The sequence below is a fragment of the Arachis hypogaea genome, chromosome 1, assembly GCF_003086295.3.
Source record: "Arachis hypogaea cultivar Tifrunner chromosome 1, arahy.Tifrunner.gnm2.J5K5, whole genome shotgun sequence".
NCBI classification, from domain to species: Eukaryota; Viridiplantae; Streptophyta; class Magnoliopsida; order Fabales; family Fabaceae; genus Arachis; species Arachis hypogaea.
Window position 1 is genome coordinate 9,501,151 of NC_092036.1, and position 19,544 is coordinate 9,520,694.

At 33.5% G+C, this 19,544-nt stretch overlaps 2 protein-coding genes across 2 annotated transcripts; one reads left to right on the forward strand and one right to left on the reverse strand.

Annotated features, from left to right (window-relative positions):
- Positions 1 to 154: 154 nt before the first annotated feature.
- On the forward strand, positions 155 to 1,052 carry LOC112712061 (zinc finger protein ZAT3-like). The gene has a single exon (XM_025765205.3). The coding sequence runs from the start codon at positions 201 to 203 to the stop codon at positions 1,050 to 1,052; it is 852 nt and encodes a 283-aa protein (XP_025620990.2). The 5' UTR covers positions 155 to 200.
- Positions 1,053 to 1,914: 862 nt separating this feature from the next.
- On the reverse strand, positions 1,915 to 8,269 carry LOC112795432 (actin-related protein 2/3 complex subunit 1A). Its single transcript, XM_025837370.2, has 16 exons — positions 8,137 to 8,269; positions 7,928 to 8,037; positions 6,733 to 6,818; positions 6,505 to 6,581; positions 6,322 to 6,416; positions 5,734 to 5,803; positions 5,320 to 5,389; positions 4,709 to 4,782; positions 4,582 to 4,612; positions 3,962 to 4,043; positions 3,527 to 3,615; positions 3,332 to 3,417; positions 3,034 to 3,097; positions 2,666 to 2,772; positions 2,397 to 2,452; positions 1,915 to 2,276 (listed from the first exon to the last, which is right to left on the reverse strand). The coding sequence occupies exons 2-16, from the start codon at positions 7,995 to 7,997 to the stop codon at positions 2,209 to 2,211; spliced, it is 1,125 nt and encodes a 374-aa protein (XP_025693155.1). The 5' UTR covers positions 7,998 to 8,037; positions 8,137 to 8,269; the 3' UTR covers positions 1,915 to 2,208.
- Positions 8,270 to 19,544: the final 11,275 nt, after the last annotated feature.

The following is a 19,544-nucleotide window of genomic DNA, read 5'->3' on the forward strand; positions in this document are numbered from 1 at the left end:
ATGCCTTTTGCATTGTCGATACTTGAAAATTCAAAGGTGGTGCTTTCCTGCTACTGCATATATATATACATACCCACAATAACAAAGGCAATATAACTGCAACAACTGCTATTTGCGAATCCCAGGCAATGAACGACATTAACAACTACTCCTCCTTCGCAGCCGATTCAGGTTCTCTGGACTCAAATCATTCATGCTTGATGGTTGCGGTTGGAAGTGTCGGTGTTGAGTTTGCACCTTCGTCGTCTTCATCATCATCATCATCTCTTACTCGGTGCCGTAAACCTAGAAAGAAGAGCGCTAAACTGATAAGCATAATGGAAGAAGAAGGAGTGGAAGGTAACAAGAAGCGAGACTCGGAGGAGGCGCCAAAGATCACGCGTCCATGCACTCAGTGCGGCAAGAAATTCTGGTCATGGAAGGCTCTCTATGGCCACATGCGGTGCCACCCTGAGCGGCCGTGGCGAGGCATAAATCCTCCTCGGAACCTCATCCCACCACCACTAGTACACGAAGACACGAGCGGCGTCACCCTGGAGGATCACGAGGTTGCCACGTGTCTCCTGCTGCTAGCGAACAGTGGGAGGGAGACGGTTAAAAATGATGAGCCTAATGAAGTGAAGATAGTGGAATGTGGAGATTCTTATCATTACAAAGAATTTGAGTGCTCCAGTTGCAAGAGAGTGTTTGGATCTCATCAAGCACTGGGAGGGCACAGAGCAAGTCACAAGAACGTCAAGGGATGCTTTGCCATTACTCGGACCACCACCGAGGATCATCTACTAAACATTAACCTCCTCGCGGATGCTGACCACGGCGACGGCGACGGCATCGCCAGCCACCAGTGTAGCATATGCCTCAGGGTGTTCCCCAGTGGCCAGGCTCTTGGTGGACACAAGAGGTGTCATTGGGAGAAAGCTGAGATTGATGAGACTGATGGGTCAACGTCAACACTACTCCCTGTTGACCTCAATTTGCCTGCTCCTATTGATCAACACTACTACCATTGCTCTTCTTCAACACTCACTCTGGATTTGAGGTTGGGTCTTTAATTTTAGCCTACCCTGCCTCATTTCCTATTCTTAATTATTTTAATTTCCTATTTTTCAGCTGTGTGTATCTTAGGGTTATCTATCTTTTATACTTAGCTAATTGACTTTGGAAAAAAAAATACTTAGCTAATTGACCTTATTAATTCATAGTCACATACACAATTGATGTAGTGCTAACCGGTGCGCTGCTTAATGTTGCTCACTATATATGTATCCATTCCTTAATTCTCTTTTATTATTACAATACTGATCAAGTTTCAATATTGATTTCTTCTTCTTATTTTACCTTTTATCTGCATTATTCTTACACTTTGTAAAACACGTGTATTAACATTCGAACTGAACTACAATTATCACTGATTGATTATAATTCAGAATGTTATGTCTATAAATTCACATAATTATTTTCTACATTTAGATCACAAATGAACCCATGTTGTAGCTGGAATTTGAAAATTACTCTTACCTTATGCGCGAGTACACGAGTCCGAAGTTATCTTAATAGAACATAAATAATAACTATTTTTTTTTATGTCAATGATAACTTTATTTTAAGAGAAATAAATAGACGATGAACATTTATAAAAGAAATAGCAGTTTTCTAATTTTCACTTTAAATGTAATAATGTATGTTGTTAGAAAAATATATTAATTCCGATATGGTATTTTAGTGAACAAAACTGAAAAATATATATTGTAAGTCACTTATGAGTTATCAAGGAATATCTCCACATTCATCATTAACAAAGTTGAGTATCACACACAAAATTTATACCAATAAAAGTCTTTTATCTTGTCATCATATTTATAGAAATGTTTAAGCTTTTCTTAATCACTTTTATATACATTTTTCGTAATCTTCTTTTCATGATATAATTTTAAAATTTTATTCATTTCTTATCAATAATTTTTAATACAAAAAAATACACAAAATAATACACATAACATTCTTCCTTTTCCCAACCCTTCATCTTTCTTGTTATCTAAGGTCTTGGCAGAGTTCACTCACAAAGATCTACATGCGTATATTAGCTATGATAATGCTATATATTCTTTTATTGAAATAAAATTACAATTCTACATTGTATGTATATAATAATGCTGCACGCGACAATTACCTAATATATTTTGGCACCAAATCTGGACAAGTTACTAATTATACTAAAAGTTCCAAAAGATCTTGCTCAGTTTCCAAATCCCACATGACTATTTTTCCATCCAATCCTGCAGTTTTGAGGAACAAGCTTTAGGGCTTTAGCTAATGTAGCTGAATCAAAACTGGCAAATGGAATTATAAAAGGAGTGAAGAAAAGAAATTCAGAAGACCATCCACATTGCACAAACCTGATGTGCTGAATCGCCTTATCTGTGTCCCTTGCCTGCTAAGAGGGATGATAGAACTACAAGCCCAGAAAGCCGACAGTTAATCAACGAACTTAATACAGTTTATAAATACATGAGATGCGTGAATCTAACTGTTAGTTAAATTGTATTATGGTTAACGAGTAGCAGCAAGTCCACAACATAAAATTTTAACAAGAGTCTCGTGAAGAAAATAATATTGTATAACCAACCAAACGAAAGTAAGAGAAGGTCGCGAAGGAGATGTATACTTTATACAGTTTTCGTGTACAACTCCACGTGTTCTTGAAGTTTCGACGGCATCATTGCTCACTCCAAGCTTGGCTTGGCCATAAAACTTCCCAAATGCTTCAGAAAACTGATTAAGCAGACAGAAATAGATAAAAGGGAGAGACAAACCTCGTGTTAACAACATAAAAAGGACAATGACATGCATACAAAAAAATAAAATAGCAACAAAGAAATGCCATACACCAATCTATCTAAAACTTGATTTAGCATTCATATATGGCTCCAAAAAGGCGGTATGATACCCAAGGGATTCAGTCAATAATAAAAAACAAAATATGTCAGTTTCTCACGACTATATTGGACAATCCTTTTTAAGAAACTTAGTTACCTGTGAGCCATATCTTGATCCAGATGATACTGCTTTCCGTTCTCCAAGATACCTGATAAAACTCCTATAGAAAAGTGATAATAAGTTAATAACCAAAATATAAGTTAAAAAAATAGAAAATAAAAAAAGACGAATCAACACACAGCAACATCTCCCACTCACAGCATGATTGATATACGAAAAACCCCACTAATGTCTAATTCTAGTAAGATTTCACACAAGTTGACATAGCCTCAATGACTTGGCCTAATCAAATTGGACACTAATCTTATAAACCCGTATTTGAGCATTCACATACCAAATTCCTCTTTCATCTGCAGCAAAGACCATTGGGATGCAATCATATCCTACGCCTATCACCATTTTCTCAGAAACAAATAACACCTGAAAACATATCATACAAGGATCCACCAGTTCAAGAAAATATCAGCAAATTATTGGTGAAAATCTTGAAAAATTGAAAATGCTTTAGAAAGAATGGATGCTGACCCACATCACGGAGAGGCAAATCACGGAACACAACATTTTGAGCCAAAGGAGAAGGACCGACATCATCAACAAAATATATCACAGAATTATGGCCTGCAAAATAGCAACAAATACAGTAAGGTCACAAAAGATTATAACAGAGATATATGAATAAAATTGCATGGCTTTGATAGAAGTTTGGCCCCAATAATTATTTTTGAGAAAATTCAGATAAGGCAAGATAAACTAATCAAATTTGTGCACCATGAAAACTTGACAACACAAGTATATGCTTCTCAATCTTCTTTGTTAAAGCATGAAGAAAATGACTAAACCTAAGTGAAACTCGAAATGAACAACCTTAACTTTGGAAAAACAAAAACCAAAACTAAAAGATAAAAACTGGCAACAACAGTTCTGGTTAGCCAGTATATCAAGCCAGAGAGTAGAATCTTCTCACCCACGTAAGCTAAAGTATTTCCACTTGGTGACCACTTGACTCCAAACGTCCAAGATGATGACAAATCAAGCTGAACAATTAACTGTTACACAAGATATATAGTATAAGCGGAGGCCACACTAATGCAACATATCTGTCCATTTCCTTCACCTATTTTCTTGTTCTTTTTATGACTTATACAATGGAAGAAAAATTGTATTAACAAGAAAAATATGTAGGAAACCAAAACTCAATTGATCTTATAACTTCAGAAGAATTCAATCATTTGATCAAATCAAAATGCTCAGAAGTACTCAATAGGATATCCACAGGATATGAACTATCATGAACTTCACAAGAAATTCATGTACTGCAGCATGCATACGAAATTAAAATAATTTAATGTCACAGCTATTCACTAAGTTCACAAGTGCTATATTCAGCTTCCTATTTGTGCGAATAAGGATCATCAACTATCTACATCATAATAATACCTAAGCAATGAACCTAATATGTCAATACCATAGTTGGCACTAAATCTGAGAACCTCATCAACAATAAAAGAAAGGACAGATATCTTGACTTTGGGGAGGAGGCTTATCAACAATTCACATGAGGAATAAGAGTTAAATATTGAATACCTCTCCAAACCTTGACTCTTTTTTTGGATCCCTGTGCCAATTCATCATGTAAACATGAGTAGTATAACATAAGCATGAAAAAAAAATATAGGAATGTTAACCATAATCAGAGTTTCTGTTATCATACCTTGCATCTACACCTTTTATAAAGGTGGAAAATATTCGGCATTTTCCATCTGTGGATGTTGATGCAACCAGAATCTGCAGCAAAATATAAAATAAAATAAAATAAGATGCGGCTTAAACAGGTTTCTAAACGAGACAGTAAACAATGATCTAACATTGGATTGTTAAACTAACGTGCTAACAGTGTTGCATATAACATAACTAGGCTAATGATAGTCTAATAATTTTACCCTTGAGTTTTCAAGTTACTCTTTTGTCACATATAAAGTTCAAAGTACTTCATTTTGACCAACCCGACTGAATAATATGGTTTATATCATCCTCTATTTGGATGAAACAATAAATTAAATAAAATTTTAAAAATTAAATACAGAATAAATTAAGTTTATATGTTTGAAATATTGAGGATTAATAATAATAATCTGTGAGTAACAAGTAGTTTTCTTGTCTATTAGCCATTAACATAATTTATTAATCACTAGAAAGAATTTCCAGAATGGCAAGGAAGTGCATCCACAAGCTTATCAAGCCTACAAGGAAGCGTTCTAGCTTCTATTTATTGTAAAATTACAAGAAAGTCTCAACACATATGAATAAGAAAGTTAGACTAACATTATCAGGATGCCAAGAGACACTTGTCACTGAAGAATCATGTCTTTTCCTGATTAGTTTGCTGACCCACCTGCAGAAAAAAGAGAGGAAACAAATCAACAAAATAAAGAATAAGAACAGAAAACAGCATGCAGCATCTAATAATTAAATAAGGTAGACATGTTTAGAATTTGCAGAAAACAGAAAACAGCATGCAGCATTTTGATATTCTTTTAACCTCGTAAAACATACAAGTTTAGAATTTGCAGAAAAGCTATTTTCAATGTCAGATTCTACTTCTAGCAGCTGTTGCACTTATATAAGATAGGAAAAGTCATAAGTATGCCCAAAAGAAAAAATGGAAAAACATAATCATTACATTGCCAGGATGAAATAAGCATGGAAAAATAAAACATGAAAGAAGCAAGGACAAACCAGTTGTTTTCCTGCTCATAGTAGCATATACAAACAGTTTTGGCTCCACTTCCCACTGCGAACTTGTTTTCTGCTAGCACAGAACTTATACATACATTAAAAACAAATGAACCAGAAAAACAAAAACTATGGAATAATTCTGGAAGACAAGAAGAAATGTTATATAGGAGGAGTGATCACTTGTTAAAGAAGGGGAAAATGACCTCGTAGAGGACCAAACCTCTGACATTAACATCACGCCATAGTCTTGGCTCTTAAAATAAAATAGGACCAGAAAAAACATGACCAGGATTTAACTATCGTTAGTTTATGGCAACAAATTAGTCATTGTAAAATCTTGCAACAAATCTAATAAGTGCAAACAACTAGTCAACCTGTTCAGAATGTAGGCAATGAAATAGAGAGATCTGAGTCCTACACAAAATGCAAAAAGCAACAACACCTATATTTGATTTAGATTTCAGATGACTTAGCCACCACAAACATGATTAATTCTAGGCATAAATTAAAACTTTCTGAATAATTCTTTCCTCTCAGTAAAGTTCATGACTTGAGAGAGTTACTAGGACATGGCAGCATCCTTCATACCTTTCGGACTCCACTGAACACAGAGAGCAGCCCGGTTTAGCCTAAGGATAACAAGTGTGGGCACCCATTCTGATCTCTCAAGGTTCCAGACATATCTACAGAGAACAAAGGGTTTGCATTTAATTCGTTGCAATGCAAGTGAAAACAGGAAATTGACAACTATTATGTCCGAGAGACACTCACGAATTCCGATCATGGGAGGCAGTAACTATTTTATTTGATCTCGCGCCCCAGTCTATCCCAGATATTATCTGGTCATGCTGTAAAAAAAAGCAACAAATTCCTCAGAAACTATTTATAAAGTCCCTAGCCAACTAGGTCTCACCTAACTATGCTGACATACAGAAGGAGAGTATAAAATCAGTACCAAAATCATTTCAATTAAGCAGAGAAAGAATATTAGCAGGGTACCTTTTGGAGAACATGCACCTTTTCCCATTTGTCTTCAACCAATCTATAGATGTGAACTTCACTGTTGTTTGGACATAATGCAACCACTACAAAAGTATATTAATATATTATTATATATTAAGAATTCATGAAGCAGCAAATTATGACCAAGATATGTATGACTGGAAGCAATGGCAGGGAAGGGTAAGGGATGGGCTATCATAAAGGCCTTTCTGTATTAGCCTTGTGTTGCCACAAAACTGGTGTTTGATAACAGAAAATACTGTTGATTTTAGTGGAGGGGAAGGTAAAGTGCATTTGCCATGGTTATGTTGGGAAAAATATTTTTCCAAAACATAATCTAGCCATGAGTGTCTACAATAATGACAGTAAAAAAAACTTAAGGGCTACCATGTTGTTATCCAAAACTCCAAGTAACACAGATTAGGATGATCTCAAACATCTAAACAACATGAAGGAAACTTGAACTTTCTTATTTTTCCTCCTCCTCCAAATATCTTCATATATCAAAGCAACATATTTCACTCCGCACACTACATGTATCCATTATTTACCCACGCATTGCCCTAGGTCTAGAGCTTCCAGTTTTAGTACCATTTTTTAAAACCTATGGGGCTCAATTCTATACATCCTAGATTCCTTCTACAATAGTTCGACTCATTTCCATTATATATATATATAAAACACTATTCTCTAAAATTAGAAAGCACACTAAGTTGTTCAAAATTCAAATAAGCCGGCAAACATAATCTTGTTCAAACAGAAATGTGATGTCAACATGAAAAAAAAAAGCTACTTAACAATCATTCTCCACGAATAATCACTAACTCTTTAAACATTTTTTCCCAAGCTTTAAGGATCTAATCGCTACAAAAACAAAACGATTTGATAGCTGAAACATGAGATATTATCATCTCCGCCACCAAACACGATGATACTTCATTGGATTACAGCGGAAACGAAGAACAAAATCAAATATCAGATCGAGTCAGAATCCATTTACAAAACTATAAAACTCCGCCAATCCAAGACCTAGAAACAAATTAACAAACTACCTTATATTTTCCGTGGAATAAATTTTCGTTGAACACGAAAAAAACACACACAGAAGCTCTAAATCGCGTTAATTCCGATCGTGAACAAAAAAAAAGAGAGAAAAGAGAAACAGAGCATAGAGATAGACAGAGAGAGTTACTGGATCGATCGGCGCTCCAAGCGTGGCAAGTGATGCATTGTGCTAGTTGGTGAACCGCGGTAACCGCCATTTTCTGTGCTGAGCTGAAGAGAGGGAGAGAGAATTGAGATCTGAAATTGAGAAGAAAGGAGAGATTGGTTGAGATGCTATGCTACAGAGAAAACACTGAAGTGCTTCTTGGCGTGCGAACGAAGATGAAAGTGACACACCGAAAGGGTTTGTTTGGCACTGTTTTTGTCGTCAATTCATCATCATTATCATTTTCTATATTTTTGTCTATTCCACTGAAAATATGGACTGTGTCTCTTTGTTTCTTATAAAACTTCCACAGTTAATAATTTTTATTTATATTTACAGTACTTTTTTCCCGCAAGAAAAATTTAGTTTGGGGATCGTTGCGGCTAATTTTTTGGTAATAGATTTCTATTAAGTGTTATGTGTTGTGAGAAGTTTAAAAGGACGTGGATGTATGAAAAATGAAGCTCTCTAAGGCAAAATAATAATAAATGGAGCTTTAAATATTTGACCTTATGTATTTATGAAAGGAGGTTAAGCCTCCGTTAATTTTAACAACAACTGAATATTATTCTCTCTTTCTTTATAAATATAGCAATAATAAAAGCAAATGCTATTTTTTCTCTATTTACTTTTTATGCTCCTTTCTATCTTTGTATATATATATACATTACAACATATAATATTATTATTATTATTATTATTATTATATATATATATATATTATTGAGCTAATTATTTTAATACTAGAGTCTTCTATTTATACATCTTTATTTTATATATCTTTTATTTTACAACACGTTATCAGCACAAGACTCTAATCAAATTTTTAAGAAGACTCAGGTAACAATTTTTCATTATGTCGAAACTCTCTCGTCTTGAATTCAATGCTCTTGATATATCTGGAAACAATTATTTATCATGGATACTAGATGTTAAAATCCATCTTGATTCAATGGATCTTGGAGATACCATTAAGGCTGGCATCCCAGAAGGATAAAGCTAAAGCCATGATTTTTCTTCGTCGTCATCTTGACGAAGGATTAAAAAATGAATATCTTACATTAAAAGATCCTGTAGATCTTTGGAAAGACCTTGAAGAAATGTATAATCATCAGAAAACGGTAATACTTCCTCAAGCCCGATATGAATAGACGCATTTGCGTTTACAAGATTTTAAATCTGTAAATGAATATAATTCTGCAATGTTTCGAATCACCTCACGAATGAAATTGTGTGGAAAAAAAATAACTGATCATGATATGTTGGAGAAAACTTTCTCAACCTTCCATGCCTCGAATGTGCTCTTGCAGCAGCAGTATCGAGAGAAAGGGTTTAAAAAATATTCTGAGTTAATTTCTTGCCTTCTTGTTACTGAACGCAACAATGAGTTGTTATTGAAAAATCATGAAGCGCGCCAAGCTGGCGCTGCCCCATTTCCTGAAGTAAATGTGGCAAATTACCCCAGAAGAGGTAAATGGCAAGGTTTTAATAATAAGAAAAATTATGGAAGAAAAAAGAATTATGTTCAAAAGAGAGGATCTCACCAGAAGTGGGATAAAGAAAGGAATATCGGGCAGAATAAATCAACAGAGGATAAGTGTTTCCGTTGTGGTGAAAAGGGCCATTGGCCACGTACCTGTCGTACCCCAAGGCAATTAGTCGATCTTTACCAGGCATCTTTGAAAAAGGACAACAAAGGAAAGGAAACAAATTTTGTTTCAAATGATGCTGAGAACTCCACCACTCATTATGATTATCTGATTTCTTTGAGGATCTTGAAGGAAATATTGGTCATTTGATCAACGATGGAATAGTTTAATATATGGGATTGTGAAGTATCTAAGTAAATAAATAATGTAAAGAACTTATTGTTAAGTTTTATTTTCTATGTATTTAAGTTTCAAATGTGATGTACATAAATAATGAAATATTAATGTTTATGAATTTTGAAATTATTAAATGTGTCAAATTTTAAAATAAAATTTTAGTATATGACATTATTTTATGTACAGTGTTTTTTAGAAAAATAATTATGATCAAGTATTCAATTTAACTGTGCATACTACTCATTTTATTATTATTTGTTTTTAAAGAGAATGGCAAGGACATGTAATAAAGATGTATGCCTTGCGGATAGTGCAAGTTCGCACACTATTCTCAAAAGTGATATATATTTTACCTATCTTGTGCCAGAAGAGGAATATGATAATAATATTATTGGCTCAGGTAATGTGATAGAAGGCTCCGGAAGAGCTATAATTTTGTTTCCTGGAGGAACAAAATTTATAATAAATAATGCACTATTATCTACCAAGTCTCTGAGGAACTTGTTGAGTTTCAAAGATATTCACCGAAATGGATATCATGTTGAGACAATGAATGAGGGAAATCATGAGTATTTATGTATCACAACTCATGATTCAAATAAGAAAGTTATATTAGAAAAATTACCCTCACTTTTATCTGGGTTGTATTATACCAAGATTAGTGCAATTGAATCACATGCCATTGTAAACCAGAAGTTTACTAGCTCAAATGAGTTCATAACTTGGCACGACCGATTGGGTCATCCGGGAACAACCATGATGAGGAGAATTATTGAAAACTCTCATGGACATTCACTAAAGAATCAGAAGATTCTTAAAAATAGCGAATTTTGTTGTGCTGCATGTTCTTAGGGAAAGTTAATTTTAAGGCCATCACCAGTAAAGATTGGATTTGAGTCCCCTGAATTCCTATAAAGGATTCAAGGTGATATATGTAGACCTATTCAACCACCATGTGGATCTTTTAGATATTTTATGGTCATAATAGACGTATCTTCGAGATGGTCACATGTGTGCTTATTATCTTCTCGCAACCTGGCGTTTGCGAGATTATTGGCTCAAATTATTCGATTAAAAGAACAATTTCCAGAAAATCCAATCAAAGCAATTCGTCTTGATAATGCTGGTGAATTTACTTCCCAAGCTTTTGATACTTATTGTATGGCTAATGGTATAAGTGTTGAACATCCAGTAGCTCATGTTCACACACAAAATGGGTTAGCAGAATCACTTATTAAAAACCTCCAATTAATTGCTAGACCCTTACTTATGAGAACAAATCTCCCAACTTCGATTTGGGGGCATTCTGTTTCACATGCCGCAGCACTTATTCGTTTGAGGCCAACGAGTTACCATAAATTCTCTCCTATGCAATTAACTTCTGGCCAGCAGCCAAATGTTTCCCATTTAAAAATATTTGGGTGTGCGATATATGTTCCCATTGCACCACCTAATCGCACCAAAATGGGACCCCAAAGAAAATTGGAAATATATGTTGGATATGATTCTCCCTCTATAGTGAGGTATCTTGAGATACAAACTGGAGATGTATTTAAAGCCCAGTTTGCGGATTGTCTTTTTGATGAATCAAAATTTCCAACATTAGGGGGAGAGAAGAAGCTTCCTGAAAAGGAACTTAATTGGAATGTGTCATCGTTGATGCATTTAGATCCTCGATCAGGGCAATGTGAACTAGAAGTTCAAAAGATTATACATTTGCAAAGAATAGCAAATGAATTGCCTAATGCATTTTCCGATACAAAGAGGATAACCAAATCTTATATACCAGCGAAAAATGCTCCAATTCGAATTGATGTCCCAGTAGGACAAGTAGTCACTGAAGCAAATTCACGCCAGAAGCGTGGCAAGCCTGTTGGTTCCAAAGACAAAAATTCTCGAAAGAGAAAAGAGGTAAATAATATTCCTGTTGAAAAAGACATAGTAGAGACACCTGCAGTTGTCTAAAATTCTGATATAATGTTAACGCCAGAAGACATTCAGGTACTTGAAAATTGTGAAAATGACGAGATCTCGATAAATTATGTCTTTACAGGAGAGAAATGGGACCGAAATAAGACAATTGTCAATGAAATATTTGCTATAATGTGGCATTGAATATCATGCATGAAAATAAGGATCTTGAGCCAAGATCAGTCGAAGAATGTCGACTAAGGAATGATTGGCCAAAATGAAAAGAAACCATGAAGGCTGAGTTAGACTCACTTGCAAAACGTGAAGTCTTTGAACCTATAGTCCGTACACCAAAAGATGTAAAACCTGTTGGATACCAATGGGTATTTGTGAGAAAACGAAATGAGAAAAATGAAGTTGTGCGCTACAAAGCTCAACTTGTAGCACAAGGTTTTTTTCACAAAGGCCTGGTATAGATTACGAAGAAACGTATTCCCCTATAGTGGATGCGATAACATTGCGTTATTTGGTCAGTTTATCTGCATATCATAAACTGCATATGCATTTAATGGATGTGGTAATAGCCTATTATACGGCTCATTAGATCGGGATATCTATATGAAAGTTCCTGAAGGACTGAGATATCTAAATCATCCAATGAATATTCACAAGGGTTATACTCAGTCAAATCGCAAAGATCTTTATATGGTCTAAAGCAATCTGGACGAATGTGGTATAATCGTCTTACTGAGTATCTGGCCAAAAATGGATTTAAGAATGATGATATCTGCCCATGTGTTTTCGTAAAGAAAACTATATCTGGGTTCATTATAATTGCTATGTACGTTGATGATTTAAATATCATTGGGACTCCTGAAGAGATTCCAACAATTATAAAAACTCTAAAAGAAGAGTTTGAGATGAAAGATCTTGGAAGAACTAAATTTTGCCTTGGCCTGCAGATCGAGCATATAAAAAATGGGATCTTTATTCATCAAACAACATACACAGAGAAGATCTTGAAGAGATTTTATATGGATAAGTCACATCCATTAAGTACCCAAATGATCGTAAGATCTTTGGATGTGAAAAAGGATCAATTCCGTCCTAAAGAAGAAAATGAAGATATCCTTGGTCCTGAAGTACCATATCTTAGTGCCATTGGAGCGCTAATGTATCTTGCTAATAATATGCGATCTGACATATTATTCGCGGTGAATTTACTAGCAAGGTATAGTTCCTCTCGAACCAGAAGACATTGGAATGGAATCAAACAAATTTTTCGATATCTTCATGGAACGGTTGATATGGGATTGTTTTATCCCTATGGATCCAAGTCAAATCTAGTTGGCTATGCAGATGCCAGATACTTGTCTGATCCACATAAAGGGAGATCTCAAACAGGATACCTGTTCACATATGGTGGTACAGCTATATCATGGAATTCCACGAAACAGACCATAGCAGCAACCTCCTCTAATCATGCTGAAATCTTGGCAATTCATGAAGCTATTCGCGAGTGTTTTTGGCTGAGGAGTCTGATTAAATATATTCTGTCATCATGTGGACTGATTGATCATAAGATAGCTCCAACTGTCCTGTTTGAAGATAATACAGCATGCATTGCTCAACTTAAGGGTGGATACATCAAAATTGATAGAACAAAGCATATTTCTCCAAAATTATTCTTTACTCATGATCTTCAAAATCAAGGGACAATTGATGTCCAACAGATCCGTTCAAGTGACAATCTGGCAGATTTATTTACAAAGTCACTCCCAAAATCCTCCTTTGAAAGATTGGTACATGAGATTGGGATGCGCCGATTTCGAGACATTAAATGATGTCAGCAAGAGGGGGAGACTGTACTCTTTTTTCCTTGATCAAGTTTTTTTCCCATTGGGTTTTTCTTGACAAGGTTTTAATGAGGCAGTCCCCATCACTAAAGAATTTTGTACTCTTTTTCCTTCACTAAAGTTTTTCCCAATGGGTTTTCTTTAGTAAGGTTTTAATGAGGCATAATCCTAAAATAGTCATCCAAGGGGGAGTGTTGTGATAAGTCCAAAAGGACACGGATGCTCATTTTCCCTATGAGAAATGAAGCTCTCAAGGCAAAATGATAATAAATGGAGCTTTAAATATTTGACCTTATGTATCTATAAAAGGAGGTTAAGCCTCCGTCAATCTTACACAACAACAACAATTGAATATTATTCTCTCTCCCTTTATACACATAGCAATAATAAAAGCAAATGCTATTCTCTCTCTCTTTACTTTTTATACTCATTTCTAACTTTATATATATATTTATGCAATTCTCTCTCTCTCTCTCTTTACTTTTTATACTCCTTTCTATATATATATATATATATATATATATATATATATATATATATATATATATATATATATATCTTTACTTTTTATACTCCTTTCTAACTTTATATATATATTTATGCATTTCTCTCTCTCTCTTTACTTTTTATATTCCTTTCTATATATATATATATATATATATATATATATATATATATATATATATATATATATATATATATTACAACATATAATATTATTATATATATATATATAAATTATTATTGAGTTAATTATTTTAATACTAGAGTCTTCTATTTATACATCTTTATTTTATATATCTTTTATTTTACAACATTATGCATTGTTTTGAATTATTAGTGTGTTTTTTATGAATATAGAGATAATTTTTTTTAAATTACAATTCATAAATGGGAGATTCAAAATTGTGAGAAAAAGAAAATTTAGGATTCGATGTGGAACTTAGTGAATTCAAAATTAGATGATAAACATATTGATTCTCATTATTGTAAACTAAATTTGAAGTTTGGTTTTGTAAAGTTATTGGCGTTCGTCCGATCTTGATCAATTTAATTTTAGTCATTGGATTAATTTAAATTTGATCTTCTAATTCGAGTCACTACTTGCCCTCTAATTTGTGACAAACTAAATTGTGTTATGATAAATTTAAATGTCTATTTTTTCAATCAAATTAATTTTAAGCGGTGCAATATTAACTATGAGCGGTACTTTATTTTTTTATGATAGATTTTATATTAATGTAATTTGAAAAGAAGAATTTTGGACAAATATAAATACAGCAGGAATTTGTGATAATACGAACAAAAAAAATCAATAACAATTTTCCTCTGTTTTATACTGCCACACATTCTTCTCTTTCTATTTTATATAATTTACTACACATATTAGTAATATATATATATATGAATTATTTCTATTATATCGAGACAATTAATTGTGGTGAATATTAATATTATAATTTTTTATTTACACTTTTTATTATATCTTCCTTAGTTATTTATTTCACAACACGTTATCAGCACGAGACTCTGATCAAATTTTTAGGAAGACTCAGGTAACAAATTTTTATTATGTTAAAACTCTCTTATCTTGAATTCAATGCTTTTGATATATTTGGAAACAACTGTTTATCATGGATACTAGATGCTGAAATCCATCTTGATTCAATGGATCTTGGAGATACCATTAAAGTTGAAAATAATGCATCACAGAAGGATAAAGCCAAAGACGTGATTTTTTTTCGTTGTCATCTTGACGAAAGATTGAAAAATGAATATCTCACATTAAAAGATCCTGCAGATCTTTGGAAAGACTTTGAAGAAAGGTACAATCATTAAAAGACGATGATACTTCCTCAAACCCGATATGAATGGACGCACTTGCATATCTCGAATGTGCTTCTGCAGTAGCAGTATCGAGAAAAAGGATTTAAAAAAATATTCTGAACTAATTTCTTGCCTTCTTGTTACTCTTAAGAAATCATGAAACGCACCCAACTGGCGCCGCCCCATTTTTCTGAAGCAAATGTGGCAAGTCATTACCCCAGAAGAGGTAAATGGCAAAGTTTTGGTATCAAGAAAAATTATGGAAGGAAAAGGAATTATATTCACAAGAAATGATCTCACTAGAAGTGAGATAAAGAAAGAAATATTAGACAAAATAAATCAACAGAGGATAAGTGTTTCCGTTGTGGTGGAAAGAGCCATTGATTGCGTACCTGTCGTACTCCAAGGCACCTAGTCGATCTTTATCAAGCATCTTTGAAAAAAGACGACAAAGGAAATGAGACGAATTTCGTTCCAAATGATGTTGTTGAAAATTCCACCACTCATTATGATGTATCTGATTTCTTTGAGGACCCTGAAAGAAATATTGGTCATTTGATCAATGATGGAATAGTTTAATATGTGAAATTGTTAAATATTCATGTAAATAAATAATGAAAAAACTTATTGTTAAGTTTTATTTTTTATATATTTAAGTTTCAAATATGATGTATATAAATAATGAAATATTAATGTGTCAATTTGACTGTGCATGTACTATTACTCATATTATTATTATTATTATTATTATTATTATTATTATTATTATTATTATTATTATTATTATTATTATTATTATTATTTGTCTTTGAAGAAAATGGCAATGATATATAATAAAGATGTATGCCTTATGGATAGTGCAAGTTCGTATACCATTCTCAAAAGTGATATATATTTTACCCATCTTGTGCCAAAAGAAGAATATGTTAATACTATTATTGGTTTAGGCAATGTGATAGAAGGCTCCGGAAGAGCTATAATTTTGTTTCCTGAAGGAACAAAATTCATAATAAATAATGCACTATTGTCTACTAAGTCTCTAAGGAATTTATTGAGTTTCAAAAATATTCGTCGAAATGGATATCATATTGAGACTATGAATGAGGGAGGTCATGAGTACTTATGTATCACAACTTATGATTCAAATAAAAAGGTTATATTAGAAAAGTTACCTTTATTTTTATCTGGATTATATTATACCAAGATTAGTGGATTGAATCACATGTCATTATAAACCAGAAGTTTACTAACCCAAATGAATTCATAACTTGGCACGACCGATTAGGTCATCCAGGAACAACCATGATACAAAGAATTATTGAAAACTCCCATTGACATTCACTAATGAACTAGAAGATTCTTAAATCTAGTGAATTTTGTTGTGCTGCATGTTCTCGGGGAAAGTTAATTTTAAGGCCATCGCCAGTAAAAATTGGATTTGAGTCCCCTGAATTCCTAGAAAGGATTCAAGGCGATATATGTGGACCTATTCATCCACCATGTGGATCTTTTAGATATTTTATGGTCCTAATAGACAGATATTCGAGATGATTACATGTGTACTTATTATCTTCTCGCAACCTGAAGTTTGCGAGATTACTGGCTCAAATTATTCAATTGAAAGCACAATTTCTAGAAAATCCAATCAAAGTAATTCGTCTTGATAATGCTGGTGAATTTAATTTCCAAACTTTTGATGCCTATTGTATGTCTAATGGAATAAGTGTTGAACATCCTGTAGCTCATGTTCACACACAAAATGGGTTAGCAGAATCACTTATTAAACTCCAATTAATTGCTAGATCCTTACTTATGAGAACAAATCTCCCAACTTCGGTTTGAGGCATGCTATTTTACATGCCGCAGTTCTTATTCAATTGAGGCCAACAAGTTACCATCAGTTCTCTCCTATGCAATTAGCTTTTGGCCAACAACCAAATGTTTCTCATTTAAGAATATTCGAGTGTGTGATATATGTTCCCATTGCACTACCTAATCGCACTAAAATAGGACCCCAAAGAAATTTGGGGATATATGTTGGATATGATTCTCCCTCTATAATAAGGTATATTGAGATACAAACGGGGGATGTATTTAAAGCTCAATTTGCGGATTGTCATTTTGACGAATCAAAATTTCTAAAATTAGGGGGAGAGAATAAGCTTCCTGAAAAGGAACTTAATTAGAATGCATCATCGTTGATGCATTTAGATCCTCGATCAGGGCAATGTGAACTAGAAGTTCAAAAGATTATACATTTGCAAAGAATAGCAAATAAATTGCCTGATGTATTTTTCGATACAAAGAGAATAACCAAATCTTATATACCAGCAAAAAATGTCCTAATTCGAATTGATGTCCCAGTCGAACAAATAGCCATGAAAGCAAATTCACGCCAGAAGCGTAGCAGGCCTGTCGGTTCCAAAGACAAAAATTCTCGAAAAAGAAAAAAGGTAAATTCTAATCCTATTGAAAAAGACATAGTAAAGACACCTGCAGTTGTCTAAAATTCTGATATAATTTTAACGCCATAAGACATTCAGGTACTTGAAAATTGTAAAAATGACGAGATCTCAATAAATTATGGCTTTACAGGAGAGAAATGAGACCAAAATAAGTCAATTGTCAATAAAATATTTGCATATAATGTGGCATTAAATATCATGCATGAAAGTAAGGATCTTGAGGCAAGATCAGTCAAAGAATGTCGACAAAGAAATGATTGGCCAAAATGGAAAGAAGCCATGAAGGCTGATTTAGACTCACTTACAAAACGTGAAGTCTTTGGACCTGTAGTCTGTACACCAGAAGATGTAAAATTTGTTGGATATTGATGGGTATTTGCGAGAAAACGAAATGAGAAAAATCAAGTTGTACGCTATAAAGCTCGACTTGTGGCACAAGGATTTTCGCAAAGGCCCGGTATAGATTATGAAGAAACATATTTTCCTGTAGTGGATGCAATAATATTGCGTTATTTGGTCAGTTTATCTGCATATCATAAATTACATATGCATTTAATGGATGTGGTAACAACCTACTTATATGGCTCGTTAGATCGTGATATCTATATGAAAGTCCCTGAAGGACTAAAGATATCTAAACCATCCAATAAATATTCACATGGATTATAATTAATTAAATTCCAAAGACAAAAATCCTCGAAAAGAAAAGAGGTAAATTCTAATCCTGTTGAAAAAGACATAGTAAAGACACCTGTAGTTGTCTAAAATTCTGATATAATTTTAACGCCAGAAGACATTCAGGTACTTGAAAATTGTGAAAATGACGAGATCTCAATAAATTATGTTTTTACAGGAGAGAATTGAGACCAAAATAAGTCAATTGTCAATGAAATATTTGCATATAATGTGGCATTAAATATCATGCATGAAAGTAAGGATCTTGAGCCAAGATCAATCGAAGAATGTCGACAAAAAAATGATTGGCCAAAATGGAAAGAAGCCATGAAGGCTGATTTAGACTCACTTGAAAAATGTGAAGTCTTTGGACCTGTAGTCTGTACACCAGAAGATGTAAAACCTGTTGGATATTGATGGGTATTTGCGAGAAAACGAAATGAGAAAAATCAAGTTGTACGCTATAAAGCTCGACTTGTGGCACAAGGATTTTCGCAAAGGCCCGGTATAGATTACGAAGAAACATATTTCCCTGTAGTGGATGCAATAATATTGCGTTATTTGGTCAGTTTATCCGCATATCATAAATTACATATGCATTTAATGGATGTGGTAACAGCCTACTTATACAGCTCGTTAGATCGTGATATCTATATGAAAGTCCCTGAAGGACTAAAGATATCTAAACCATCCAATAAATATTCACATGGATTATAATTAATTAAATTGCAAAGATCTTTATATGGTTTGAAGCAATCTGGATGAATGTTGTATAATCGTCTTACTGAGTATCTGGCCGAAAATAGATTCAAGAATGATGATATTTACTCATGTGTTTTCATAAAGAAATCAGCATCTGGATTCATTATAATTACTATGTACGTTAATGATTTAAATATCATTGGGACTCATGAAGAGATTCTAACAATTATAAAAACTCTAAAAGAAAAGTTTGAGATGAAATATCTTGGAAAGACTATATTTTGTCTCGGCCTGCAAATCGAGCATACAAAAAATAGGATCTTTATTTATCAAACAA

Bases quoted from the DNA above. Each gene is read 5' to 3' on its own strand.
- LOC112712061 (XM_025765205.3), top strand. From the start codon at position 201: ATGGTTGCGGTTGGAAGTGTCGGTGTTGAGTTTGCACCTTCGTCGTCT.
- LOC112795432 (XM_025837370.2), bottom strand. From the start codon at position 7,997: ATGGCGGTTACCGCGGTTCACCAACTAGCACAATGCATCACTTGCCAC. The intron at 5,804-6,321 runs GTATGAAGGATG...CTGTGCTAGCAG, and splicing joins TGTTCAGTGGAGTCCGAAAG to AAAACAAGTTCGCAGTGGGA. The intron at 4,613-4,708 runs GTATGATAACAG...GAATTGGCACAG, and splicing joins ATAAAAGGTGTAGATGCAAG to GGATCCAAAAAAAGAGTCAA.